We start from the raw sequence: 14,788 nt of genomic DNA, 5'->3' as shown, positions 1-14,788 counted from the left end.
ATAAACTGTTAGGAGAATAACACAAACCATGGTCTGGGAAGAAATATTTTTAAATCATGTATCTGATAAGGGACTTGTATTCAGAACATATAAAGAACTTCAAAACTTAACAGTAAGAAAACAATCCAATTTAAAGTAGGCAAAAGACTTGAACAGACATGTCCTCAAAGAAGGATGGCAAAAGCAAGTGAAAAGATGCTAAATATTATTAGTCACCAGGGAAATGTAAATTAAAACCATTATGAGATACTACTACATACCTATTACAATATCTAAAATTAAGAAGAATGGCCATACCAAGTGTTGGTAAGGATGTGGAGGACTAGATAGAACTCTCATGTACTGCTGGTGTGAATATAAAATGGTACAGCCACTGTGGAAAACTGTTTGGCACTTTCTCAAAAGGTTACACAGACATGTACTACATTCTATTCTTAGGTATTTACCCAAGAGACTGAAAGCATATGACCATACAAAGACTTGTATATGAATGTTCATAGGAGGTTTACTTGTGCTAGCCAAAAACTGGAAATAATCCAAATATCCACCACCAAGTGAATAGGTAAACAAATTGTAGCATAACCATTCAAAGGAATGCTACTTAGTAATAAAAAGGAATAAACTAATGACACACATATCAACATGGATGAATCTGAAAATAATTATGCTATGTGAAAGAAGCCAGATAACAACAGTACGTACATATTGTAAGATTCCACTTATATAAAATTCTAGAAAATGTATATAAATCACTAGTGACAGAAAGCAGATCAGTAGTTGCCTGGTGATTCATGGAAAATAGAGAGAGGCAGGAAGGAGACTTCGAAAGGGCACAAGAAAAATTTGGGGGCTAACTGACATGTTCATAATAAGGACTGTGGTGATGGTCTTGGGTATACACATATGTCAAAACTTAATGAATTATATATCTTTTTTAAAAAAAATATTTACTTATTTTGGGAAGAGCACAAGTGGGAGAGGGGCAGAGAGAAGGGAACAGAGGATCCGAGGTAGGCTCTATGCTGACAGGCTGACAGCAGCAAGCCCAATGTGGGGGCTCAAATTCAAGAACTACGAGATCATGACCTGAGTCAAAGTCGGATGCTCAACCAACTGAACCACCCAGGTGCTCCAACAAATTATGTATCTTAATATGTGCAGTTTAATCTATATAAATGATCTCTGTTTAAATGTTAAAATTTGTTGAGGAGATAAAATAAGATTAGAGAAAAATATAGATATTCAGGCAAAATCAGATGAGTGCTTCAACAAGGGACTCTAACTGCAAATATATAAATAATGATACCCAGCATTTGGGTAAAAGAGATAAAGGGGTTATCATTATTAACAATGATGAAGAAAAACAAGCAGAAAAACTAGGGAAAAAAAGAAAAGAAACTTTAAAATCTTTCCCACCTAATGACAGGAAAACGGAAGTGAGGGCTCATGGATGGGTCATGACATGAAATTAGCTTAGTGGGTTGGGAAACAACATTTAAAACAAACAACTATACCAGTCTGATTTGTGCTGATTTGTCAAGAAGAGAACAGTAAAAGCTGAAATAAGTATGAAAAGAAGAAGGGAGGGATAGTTTCTGGGACACACAGTATATGTTAGAAGACTGGATTTAATGGGTGGAGAAAGAAAAGATTAGAGGGAAAAAAAAAACTGAGGAACTTTCAAACTTTTACATGACAATACATTGAGATAAAACTGTTGAGAAAAAAAGGTTATACAGAAATAAGACTAAGGAATAAAGATAAGCCAGACAAATGATTTCAAAAGGGGAAAGAGAATAAGCCAGTATTCAAAAGAGATTAAGAAACAGAGGCTCAGAATTTGGAAAAGAATGAAAAATATGAAGAATGGTGGTGTGGTTAAACAAATTATAATCTGGACATTTTATGTATGAGAAAAAAGCTATTTAAAAAATAAATTTTGCCTATAATTTCTTATTATTCCAATTGAAACTGTGTGTATGTGTGATTGTTACAACAGTTCATTTTTAATATAAACTCTGTAAGTTCAGGAGGAAAAAATAAGTCATTCATAAATCCAATATTCAGAGATAACTATGGTTAACATTTTCATGTATTTCCCTCAGACTATTTTCTATACTTCCATTTTTTATAAGAAAACTATTCCCCTCCCCCTTTTTAAAATGCCTATTTATTTTTGAGAGAGAGTATGAACACAAGCAGGGGAGAGGCAGAGAGAGAGAAGACGACACAGAATATGAAGCAAGCTCCAGGCTCTGAGCTGTCAGTGCAGAGCCTAACACGGGGCCCAAATCCATCAACTGTGAAATCATGATCTGAGCCAAAGTATGACACTTAACCATCTGAGCCACCCAGGCGTCCCCTTCCCCCTTTTATTGCCTGATCTATTTTAGGTCCCTGGCAGTTTTTAAAAACTAGTTTTTACACTCATTTATATTTGGAAGATTTTGAGTTTTGTTATTATAAAATATTTTTAAATTTCAATGCAATTATGAAGCAAAAATATCTTCTTTTAGATATAGAGGTATCTTTCTCTTTTTATAAACTATGCATGTTATATTCCTCTCTAGTATTGGATTGTGTTTACAGAGAAGCAGTTATATTGACTATAGCACATTAGACTTAAATGGATTCACTGGAAGTAAACCAAGTATTACTTATTCCCTACTTCCCTACTCTAAATTGGAAGCAAAAAGTTTTCAGGTAAATATGAATACGATGCATATCCTGTAATGGCAAGGTTATTAAGAGATACTTGAAAATAACGAGTCAAATTTCTTTGGTGAAATAAAATATTAAGATGAAGTATTTTACTAGATAAAATTTCATACAGAAATTTTTCCTTAAGAGATGCTTTACTGTGAGGCTAGCATATCTAGTGAATCCTGGTACGGGATTCAGCCTCACCTCTGCCAAGGCCTTTTTAAAGATATGTCCCAGTTCCCAAACAGGGACTGCAGTTTAGAGGCAATCTTGGGCATATGTTTTTGGCAATAGGTCTTCAATTGCCTTGAAGAAGATGTCAATCTCATCTGAAGCGGAAGCCTTCCTTGACCAGTGGACAAGATGACAAGTGGAGATGACCAATGGAGAAAATATTCAGTCTAACTCTGTATGGAAAAATATGACATCTCTAGCCTCTCTTTGACATGCCGCCATCCCATATAAGTGGGGATCAAGAATGAAAATACGCTAATCCTATGAAGACAACCTAAAATTAAAATGCAAAAATACATAGTAATATGATTTAAATTGCTTAATGAATTTTTCATTTTTGTTCTTTAACTATAGTCAAGAAAATTATTTGTACAAAGTATCAAAAATTCTGATTTACACCTTGAGAAATAATCGAATACCTACCACATTCTTTTTTTTAATGTTTGTTTTTGAGACAGAGAGGGAGAGAGAGAGAGAGAGTGCACACACATGTGAGTGGGGAAGGGGCAGAGAGAGGGGGAGACAAAGGATCCTTAGCAGACTCTGCACTGATAGCTGCGAGCCCGATGCGGGGCTCGAACTCATGAACCGTGAGACCATGACCTGAACCGAAGCTGGATGCTCAACCAACTGAGCCACCAACGTGCCCCACAAATTCCTGTCATAGTCTTAAAACAAGAACAGATTATTATGGAAGAAGCAAACACTAAGAATTTCTAGAAATTATAAATATAAGAGTGGAAAGTGAAATTTTAATGAACAGATAACCAATAGTGTGGTGAAGGTGAAAAATGAAAGTGATTTAAAAGCTAAAGCTGAGTAAATCTTGAACAATGTAAAACAGAACAAAAAAAAAAGGAAAATACAAAAAACAAATTGAGACCTGGAGTGTCAAGTGAACCAATATTTTGAGAAGGAAGAAATGGAAGAGAAGAAATAATTTTTATTTTTTTTTATTTTTAAAGTTTACGTATTGATTTTGAGAGCGAATGAGAGAGAGAGAGACAGAGCATGTTGGGGGGGAGGGGGGGCTGGGCAGAGAGAAAATCCCAAGCAGGTTCTACACTGTAAGCACAGAGCTCAAACCCATGAACCATGTGATCATGACCTGAACCTAAATCAAGAGTTGGATGCCTAACTGACTAAGCCACCCAGGCACCCCAATTTTTAATAATACAAGAAAATCCCTCCGAATTGAAGAAACTTCTGAGTTTTCAAACTGAAAACCTGTCTACTGCAAAGCAAAATGTGTGAAAACATCCACGCCTACATATGTCCAGGTGAAGTTTGATAATTTCAACAATAAAGTAAAAGTGTAAAAGCTTATAGAGACAAGAAAACAAGGGCATAAAACAAAAAGACAAAAAATAATGAAATGATATTAGATGACTCTGGAATTCTTAATATGTCTGAATGCTTGAGGACAACAGAGTAGTGATTTCACAGGAACCACTATGAGGATTTTGTGATTTTGATCTTGAAATCATTACCTGGCCAAATTATTATACAAACATGAGGACAAGATAAAAACATTTTTGAGGGTGCAGGTATTCATACTACCCATGCTCATACTAACACATATCACTTAAAGAGGCTTCATCAAAGAAATAATGACTTACAAGAAAAAGAATGAGATTTTTTTTTTTTAATGTTGCTTCTTGGTAGAATCTATAGAGAAGAAAGAAATTAAAAAGCGCCATGTATATCAAAGAGAATCCAGTGGATGGTGACTTTTGAAACATTCTTTCTCAAGCAGCAGAGGCTTATATTAACTAACATAGGATTTTTACTTCCTTCTCTATGAGTCCAAGCACAATACTATATTGTACAGTGGATGTTTACATAATCATAATTCTACAATTTCTGATGTTTTTATTTTGAATTTTAGAGCAATCTGTAGACAAAACACAAATTATTTAATAATAGTTACAGCATTACAAAACTAGGAAAGAGCAAATGAGAGATAATAAGAAATAATAATAGATATGGTAGTCACAGTTATAACAGTAACCTCCAGAAGAAAAAGTTAGAAACAAAAACCAAAACCTCAGAATGCTGTTAACAGGAGTTATTTTTGAAGAGTGGTGCTAGGGATATGTAGTCTTTTCCTTTTCCATTTCCTTTTTTATGCCCTTCTATTTAATTTGATTTACCATGTATAGGTATAACTTTATAAATCTTTAAAAAATGTTTAAAATAAGAAATATAGGTACTACCATCAATAAAGGGTAATTCAATAATTAGGATATATCATACAATAGAATACTAACTAAATGGATAAAGAGATACATGACAGGTATTGACATGAAAAACTGTACATAAGCAAAAAATGATACTGGATAATGAAATGATCCTACTTATGTTAAAAGAAATTATATGACAAAAAGAGAGAGAGAGTATGTGTGTGCATGTGCGTGTAAATTTTGTAAGATATTTATAGTGCTGTAGCAACAATTTACTAAAATGGCAGAAGCCTTTGTAGATATTTTAGCATTTTAGACCACATTTGTTTTTTAAATATTTTATTTTATTTTATTTTTTTTTTTTCTCAACGTTTATTTATTTTTTTTTCTCAACCTTTATTTATTTTTGGGACAGAGAGAGACAGAGCATGAACGGGGGAGGGGCAGAGAGAGAGGGAGACACAGAATCGGAAACAGGCTCCAGGGTCTGAGCCATCAGCCCAGAGCCCGACGCGGGGCTCGAACTCACGGACCGTGAGATCGTGACCTGGTTGAAGTCGGACGCTTAACCGACTGCGCCACCCAGGCGCCCCAAATATTTTATTTTTTTTAATGTTTATTTATTTTTGAGAGAGAGAGAAAGACAGAGTGTGAGTGGGGGAGGGGCAGAGAGAGAGGGAGATAGCCCAGACTCCGAGCTGTCAGCACAGAGCCTGACGTGGGGCTCAAACTCATGAACTGTGAGATCATGACCTGAGCCTAGTTGGACGCTCAACCAACTGAGCCACCCAGGCACCCCTAAAGATTTTATATTTAAAAAAAAATTTTTTTTAAATGTTTATTTATTTTGGAGAGAGAGAGACAGAGTGTGAGTGGGGGAGGGTCAGAGAGAGGGAGCCACAGAATCGGAAGCAGGCTCCAGGTTCCGAGCTGTCAGCACAGAGCCCCATGTGGGGCTCGAACTCATGGACTACGAGATCATGACCTGAGCTGAAGTCGGACGCCCAACGTACTGAGCCACCTAGGCACCCCTGAGATTTTATTTTTAAATAATCTTTACACCCATCATGGGGCTTGGACTCACAACCCTGAGATCAAGAGTCACATGATCCACCGACTGAGCAAGCCAGGAAGGCCCTAGAATGCATTTTTTAATAGGCAGAATTTAAAGCATACCTTGGTTTCTTTTTTAGGTAGTTTAAATTTCTATTGAATACGTAAGTTTGCACTAATTAACATTTTTGGTACCACTCTCAAGAGAGTAAGATGGAATTTCAATAATGTTTAAAAATATTAATCTGTTAATTATTCCAGCTGTTATTCAATTTGGCAAGCTCAGACACAATTTAGTCTCTCTAGTATTTTTACTTGGAAAAAACTACATCTGAACCAAAAAGAGGACTTTTTTATATTGAAAATTTTGAAACTGTATAACATCATAAAAGTCAAGCAAGGATTTTTGGCATTAGACAACTCTAAAAACTATTAACATTAACAGTCTATTTTTGCTTCAAACAACATTAAAACATATTCAGTCATAAGTCCTCTTTTTAATAATTTAGTTTTTTTTCTTACCAGGCTGTTTTCTTTCCAAGCTTCTGGGAATTTGGGTCTCTGTTTTTCCCTAGACACCAGAACTTGCATATCTTCAAAAGTGGGATGGTTTCCAACTTCTGTCTGAAAAGCCATCTGGTATTCTGGTACAGATTCACCTGTGTATTTTTTTTTAAAATGAATAAAGTAAAATTTTCTATTATTATAAAATGATGGAACAGGAGCAGAATTTCTGATACTAAGTAAGCAAAGAAATTATGTCACAATCTTTTTTATTTTATTTTTAATCCTTCGGGCCTATTTGGAAATGCAAAAGAGATCCTTTTGTGGGTTTAATACAATATTAATTAATAAAGGTTTTAACTAAAATAGTCTTTAATAAATTAAATGTCTGTTGATAAATCAAGTGGTAGTTTCAATAATGGACACAGCTATTTTTAAATGGCTTCTAGAATTACTAAATTGGGGGGGATTATTACATACATAAGGTGCATTTAATACTTGAAAATGCCTGAATTCTTACCCCATACAGGGATTGAGGGTGGTGAATATAAGGAGAAAGCCCAGGATATAGTATAACACATGTCTGTAGAACCAAATGTAAGTGTCTAGGATGTATAGTCATCATGTCTTAATATGTCACTGGCTCTATTATAGTCCAGCCAGATTGTATCAAATGTCACAAAAATGTTTATGATAATGGCCACGACAGAAAACTCAATATACTGATTTTTAAAAAATCCCTAAGAAGTAATATCTAGATCAAGGATTTTTAAGTATCATTAACTATTCTACCACTATTTAATAACCCTATTTATCACCCCTAAACACAATCAGCTGCTTGTGATAAGAAGCTTTGATTTTTACAAAATGTGATCAAATTAAACTTAATAAACATACTGTGCCATACAGAAGACCACTGGGACAAGGGTCAGAATATCAGTGGTCTAGTCAAAATCTTGACAAAGAACACAGGAGAGAGACTGTCTGCTGGCCCCAGCTCCCATCCCATGAGAGTGACACGATAAATTAGAAGGAAGAACACCAGAATGCAGGATAAGGCACTTAAGCTCCAATCGTGTCTTCATCTCTACCCTGGAAAAGTCATTTAACTATTCTGTGTTTTACTTTTCTTGTCAGCAAAATGGCAATGTCTGTCTTCCTTATCTCACTCACATGGAAATAATACAAAAGTTATGATGACCAGATAGAAAATACTTTATAAAACATTTATTTAAGTTTTATGTTTCAATTTTCAATTTGGATATTCAAAAACCTATAAACATTTTTCCTCCACCAATATTAAAAAAGATTATATTACAAAGATTAATTTTATAATTTATGCAACATAACCCAAAATTTTTGGAATACTGCAGTATCTATACAAATGATATTTTGTAACTCTAAAGATTTAAGCAAATACTTATTGTTTTTTAAGTTTATTTATTTATTTTGAGAGAGAGAGAAAGTGCAAGTGGGAGAGGGTCAGAAGCGGGGTGGGGGGAGGGGGGAGGGAGGGAAGGAGGGAGAGGGAGAGGGAGAGGGAGAGGGAGAGGGAGAGGGAGAGGGAGAGGGAGAGGGAGAGGGAGGGGGGGAGGGAGAGAGAGAGAGAGAGAGAGAGAGAGAGAGAGAGAGAGAGAGAGAGAGAAAGAGAGTCACAAGCAGGCTCCATACTGTCAGCACAGAGCCCAGTGCGGGACTCTAACTCATGAACCAGGAGATCATGACCTGAGCTGAAATCAAGAGTCGAATGCTTAATTGACTGAGCCACTCACGCATCCCTAAGCAAATACTTACTGTTGACAATCACCATCAATATTGAACTTGAAAAACAAAACCAGAAGTTTTAATCCTGCTAGTTAGTATATCACTTTTGTTCATGAAACCTCATCTAATAAAACCTCAATCCATAATGTTTGTGAACCAGAAGATATTTACTAGTACATCATATCTGTTTCTCTGAGACATATACACAACACATATAGACGTCTTCCAAGTATTATTTATTAGTCACTTTTTTTTCAAATGCTGGTTAAGTAGAATAACTAAAAATTCATAATTTTACTTGTTTTAAGCAGGTCTAAAATATAATTAGAAAACCTACTAAATAAAATTGATATACAATCTTGTTTTGTGAATGAAATGACATTAAGAATTGCAAATTTCTTTTTTTTTTAATTTTTTTTAAGTTTATTCATTTTTGAGAGAGAGAGACAGAGCGTGAGCAGGGGAGGGGCAGATAGAGAGACACACACAGAATCCAAAGCAGGCTCCAGGCTCTGAGCGGTCAGCACAGAGCCCGATGCAGGGCTCGAACTCACAAACTGCGAGATCATGATCCGAGCTGAAGTCCGATGACTAACCGACTGAGCGCCCCAGGCGCCCCAGAAGAATTGCAAATTTCTAAGAAATCTTCATGGTTCTTAATCTAATTGTTCAATAGATACTTGTTTAGAGCTAACTTAGTATTAGGCACTAGGGACACAAAGATGAATGTTAATGACATCATCATCATGAATTATATTAGTCTTACTGGATTTCCTTAAAACTTTATAAACATTGGATTGCTCAAGGGAGGTTTTATAATCCCACTTTCTTTCAAATTGTCCAAAATAGATCAAATATCTAGAATATCAGATACCATTCCCTGCTTCTCACCTCATTTGCTATTTGTTAATCATGTCTCTAAGCAGTTAGGAACATTTTAGTTCCCTTCTTAAATTATGCTTATTCTTTCTTCCTTTTTCTTTCTCTTGCCTTCCTTTTTTATCTTCCTTTCATATTCCTTCTTTATATAAACATTGCAGCATTTCACTCTTTCTTTGTAATACAAACATCTAATTCGTTTATTCTGCATATATTTTACAGCGAGAATCAGTCTACATTACATAGTGTTTACATTTAATAATAAAGCATGTACTGCATTTGGAGGTGTATCATATAAATCTGAAAAAAATGTTTCCCAAAAATGTTATAATTATAACATGCTATTCTCTATGCTTTATTAATATGTTTAAGCGTTCCTTTTTATTCAACTTCCATCCCATTTCATTGTTAACATTTTTAAGAGTATCTTGTATCTTCTTCCTGTGCTTTCCTAATACTTTTCCTTCCCATACTCTGATATTTCCATCTTCTCTATTCCACAGAAACTCCTCTAAGAATACTAATGACCTCTTGTTATTTAAATTCAAAGATCATTCTTCAGTTCTATTTCCTTTTGACCTTATATTACATCTACTGCTATCAATCTTGGTTCTTAACATTTTCTAACACTGACTTCCAAGATAGTATGATTTCTTGTGGGAGATGCAGGAGAGAAGTATCAAAGGAAAAGACTCCAAAAGGGAAGGGCTGGAGAAGGTGCAAGGCCTTAGGACATGTTTACACAGCTGAACATGGCTGTGGCAGTAAGGAACCCCTAGAGCCATTAACATTGTCCAGGGCGGATCCTCCCTCCCACCTGACCCTTCCTAGTGTTACAGAAACCAATTAACTCGAAATGTAACCTTGAAAAGCTAAACCATTAGACTGATTAACACTCTTGCTTAGCTGACTTTATGCACATAGTCTTTAGCAATTATCCTAATAAGAAGAAGCTTCATCCTGGAGTTGGGACTCCAGTATGAGGACTTTCACTTAACTGCACTTTGTTTGCAGACTCATCTTTTGCGACTCCGGCCATACTCCCTACAACAATTTCTTAGTTTTCTCACTATTTTTCTGACCAACAGTCTTCTAAACTAACCTACTGGTACAGGGAGGCCCCCCAATATTCAGTCTTTACGCAATAATTTTTTGCACTCTTCATTTGTTCTCTTAGCAGAGTGCATCTACTCATAAGTTCCCATTTACCATCTTTACATAAACAATTTCTAAATCATTTCACTTTTAGTTCTCTCAACATCCTTTTTATTTAAAAAATTCTTTATTTTTTAAACTTTTTAGAATGTTTTATTTATTTTTGAGAAAGAGAGAGAGAGAGAGAGAGAAACTAGCAGGTGAGAGGCAGAGAGAGAGGGAGACACAGAATCCAAAGCAGGCTCCAGGCTCTGAGCTGTCAGCACAGAGCCCAAGGCAGGGCTTGAACTCATGAACTTTCAGATCATGACCTGAGTTGAAGTCGGATGCTTAACCGACTGAGATAAAAAATAAAAAAATTATTTTTAAAAACTTTCTTCAGCTGTCCGCTGTCCATCAATACCCCATCTGAAAGTCTTCATAATTGGAGAAACTCATGTTTCCAATATAAACCAATATTTTTTCCTAAGTTCCTGGCTGCCACCCTCATTATTTCTTAGACCTCCTAATATTTCTCAGTTCCTTAGATTTTCTTACAATAGCTAAGCAGAACCACACATTTCTTCTCTCCATTTCCATATCCAAGATTATAAGATCTCTTAATGCAACTCTCATTTTTTTCCTTTATTGTTATTTTCATTGTGGTTAAATATACATAACACAAAATTTACCATTTTAACAATTTTTAAGTGTATAGTAAGTTCTATGGCAGTAAGTATGTTAATAATGTGCAACGATCACTACTACCCATCTCTAGAACTTTTCTATCTTCCCAAACTGAAACCATGCATCCATTAAAATAGTAACACCTTATTCTTTTACATGTTTTTAAAAGATGCTTATTTATTGATTTTGAGAGAGAGAGAGCATGTGCATGCACACGAATGGGGGAGGGGCAGAGAGAGAGGCAGAGAGAGAATCCCAAGCAGGCTCCGAGCTGTCAGCATAGAGCCTGACACAGAGCTTGATCCCATGAACCATGAGACGATGACCTAAGTTGAAATTAACAGTCAGACACTTAACCAACTGAGCCACCTAGGCACGCCTTATCTATATTTTTTTCTTTTAAACTATTGTTGTTGTTGTTTTAAGTAATTTCCACTCCCGGTGTGGGGCTGAAGTTGTGACCCTGACCCAGAGATCAAGAGATGCATACTCTACTGATTGAGTCAACCAGGCACCTGTCTTTTTCCTTTTTAAACCGCCTCTAGTTCTATTTCAATTCAAACTACTTATCTGCTAAATTAATCTTCTGCAAATAAGATTTAATTGCCTTTCCATTTTCATACACCTGATATTATTTATCAGGGCAAAAGCAATAGTTATTCTTTGAATGCAGTAATTGTTGAAAAAATATTGCTGATGGTAATGTACTAATGCTGGTTTAAGAATTTTAGTCAGTCATGTTTCTAAAAAAACAAAAATTCTGAATTAGGATATATAAAAATATCTGTGGTCTAAATTCCAGTAATATAAATAAAAAGTTTCAAAGTTCTAATAATGCTGTGATACTACTGCAATTCTGCTATGCCTAGAAAAACACCTCAACTGAGTACTCTGTACTTCCAATTAACTAGAAAATATACTTCTAAATAATAACTGCCTAACCTGTAGTTAATCTAAGTAATTATTAATTTATTTTATTTTTAGAATTATAAACTACTGCTAAATGTTTACTGTTTTTAAAGCAAAAAAACAAACAAACAAAACAAAAACAAAAAACACCTCAACCCCACTACTAATCTTTGTTATTATTAAATAGTTCCATTATATAGTTTGTCCAGTGCTGGTTCAATTGACCATTTTTCCTTTTTCTATACTTTTAATGGTATTATTCCTATAAGATAGAAGCCATATATATCAAGTCATTTTGTACACCATCTAGCAGAATGCAATGCACACATATTGGTAGTTAAAGTTTTTATAGGACAATAATGAGAGTAATGTAATCCTAACAAAAAGAGAAAAACTATAAACTCATTTGGTTAATTCAAATAAGCCTTAAATAAGCATTCATATTAAATGGGTGTTCTTTCATTGAAAGGAAGGAAGGAAAGCAGGAATCAGGAAGTCAAGAAGGAAGAATGAAAAAAATAAAGGAAGAAAGAAAAAAGTGTTCCAATGGTAAATTCATTGTTTCTAACTTCTTGGGTCAATTCAGGGAATATTTTAAGTATAGCTTATCAAATGTTCAGAGGGTACATAAGGACAACAATGACTGCTAAAGCAATCTAACTAAACACAGATAAGCTATTATGAACAATTAACTAAATTGCATTCAGGGGTGCTTGGGTGGCTCAGTTGGTTAAACATCCGACTTTGGCTCAGGACATGATCTCCCAAGTTTGTGAGTTCAAGCCCCGCATCAGGCTCTGTGCTGACAGCTCAGAGCCTGGAGCCTGTTTTGGATTCTGTGTCTCCCTCTTTCTCTCTTTCTCTCCCCAGCTCACACTCTGTCTCTCCATCTCTCTCAAAAATCAATATAAAAACAAACAAACACCTGCACTCAGATGCAAAGTTGGGATCTGTTTACAAAGTTATTTCTAATTGACATCCTTCTGCTAATAATGTTTCTGAACACTAGATGGCAATAAACTAAAGGTTTAAGTGAAAGTAAAAACATAAAAGTTGACTCAATTTAAAAGTCGAAAAAGATGATAGAACTGCTTCACTCAAAACATGTATCAATTTTTGACAGCAATTCTCTTACCTGGGAAGAGGTCTGTACATCTCATAAATATCTCCCAATAAATGAGTCCAAGTGCATACATGTCTACTTGTTTCAAAGCTGATTCACAGTCCCTCAAGTTCACAGCTCCTTCTAGAACTTCTGGTGCCATATATCTGATTGTGCCAACCTGATAAATTAGAGTGACATTTTTCAGAAACATAATGTAGCATATTCTGACATGCATACATCAGACCAGAAGTTATACATAAATTTCATGTCAACTATATGTCAATGACACATTATTTGACCTTATGTATATCACTGAAACTTTCTATACCTAATTTTTTACCTACAAAACACCCTTCTTGAATAAACTGTGGTAAATCTTTTCTATTGAATACTATTCATCAATCAGAAAGAATAAGCTAAACTATCCTATGTATGTCAATGAAGAAACGTTTGCAAGACACAATGAGAAAAGTGCAATACAATAGTATAATATAAAAAGTACAATAGTATGTACGTCATTTAATATATATATATTTTAATGTTTATTTATTTTTGAGAGACACAGACAAAGTATGAGCAAGGGAGGGCAAAGAGAGAAGGAGACACAGAATCCGAAGCAGGTTCCAGGCCGTGAGCTGTCAGCACAGAGCCCGATGCGAGGGCCAAACCCACAAACCATGGGATCATGACCTGAGCTGAAGTCGGATGCTCAACCACTAAGCCACCCAGGCACCCCCATAATTTAATATTTAAAAAAAATTTTTTTTAATTAAAAAAATACATACACATGGAGAGAGAGACGTGTATGGGGATGTAGAGAAAAAGGTCAGGAAGGATGTGGTCCACATTTCAACAGTGATTATCAGAAGGTGACTGTCCTGTCTTAAACTTAGAAATTTTACTCCTGCTTCAAAAATCAGTTCTTAAAAAAGAAAATACAGTTCCTACAATCCTCCTCCCAGTGCCTCTCAAAAATGAGTTGTGGGGGGCACCTGGGTGGCTCAGTCTGTTACGCATCCAACTCTTGATTTTGGCTCAGGTCATGACCTCACAGTTCATGAGACTAAGCCATGCATAGGGCTCTGCGCAGATGGCACAAAGCCTGCTTGGGATTCTCTCTCTCCCTCCCCTGTGCTTTCTCTTTCTCTATCAAAGTAAATACATAAGTAGATAGATAGATAGATAGATAGATAGATAGATAGATAAACATTTAAAAAAAATGAGTTGGAACAAGCAGTGATTTCCATAAAGAACTGATAAACTTTATGCAAGGTCTTCTGTAGGTCTTAATTTTGTAATTCCTAATATGCTGTAATTGGTAGCATATAAGGGTAACTGTCCTGGATAGATTTTTTTAATGCTTCATTATCTTCTCGAAGTACATCAGAGTGATACCTTTTGTATACACTCACCTCACTTATGGCTGCATTATCTTCTTCCCCTGGGCGTACCAGTCTATTTCCAGTTAGCCTCATGGACAATCCAAAGTCACTAATAACACAGGTTCCATCATTTTTCACCAGGACATTTCTGCTGTTTAAATCTCGATGGGAAATCGCAGGTTTATAATGATCTGTTTAGATAATTTCAAATATTTATTAATGCTTAAATAGCACTGTTGGACATAAACATG

The 14,788-nt window shown here is 35.3% G+C and overlaps 1 protein-coding gene across 1 annotated transcript in view; it reads right to left on the bottom strand.

Annotated features, from left to right (window-relative positions):
* BMPR2 (bone morphogenetic protein receptor type 2) overlaps positions 1-14,788 on the bottom strand; it is a 203,418-nt gene that overhangs the window by 21,679 nt on the left and 166,951 nt on the right. Inside the window, exons 8-10 of the mRNA XM_025934626.2 lie at positions 14,568-14,728; positions 13,186-13,333; positions 6,696-6,832 (exon numbers count right to left, since the gene is read on the bottom strand). Coding sequence (XP_025790411.1) covers positions 6,696-6,832; positions 13,186-13,333; positions 14,568-14,728 — 446 coding nt within the window. The remainder of the gene's footprint in view (positions 1-6,695; positions 6,833-13,185; positions 13,334-14,567; positions 14,729-14,788) is intronic.

Source organism: Puma concolor, chromosome C1, assembly GCF_028749965.1.
Source record: "Puma concolor isolate L17-30 chromosome C1, mPumCon1.1.hap2, whole genome shotgun sequence".
Classification (NCBI taxonomy): Eukaryota; Metazoa; Chordata; class Mammalia; order Carnivora; family Felidae; genus Puma; species Puma concolor.
This window is presented reverse-complemented; position numbering and strand designations above follow the sequence as displayed.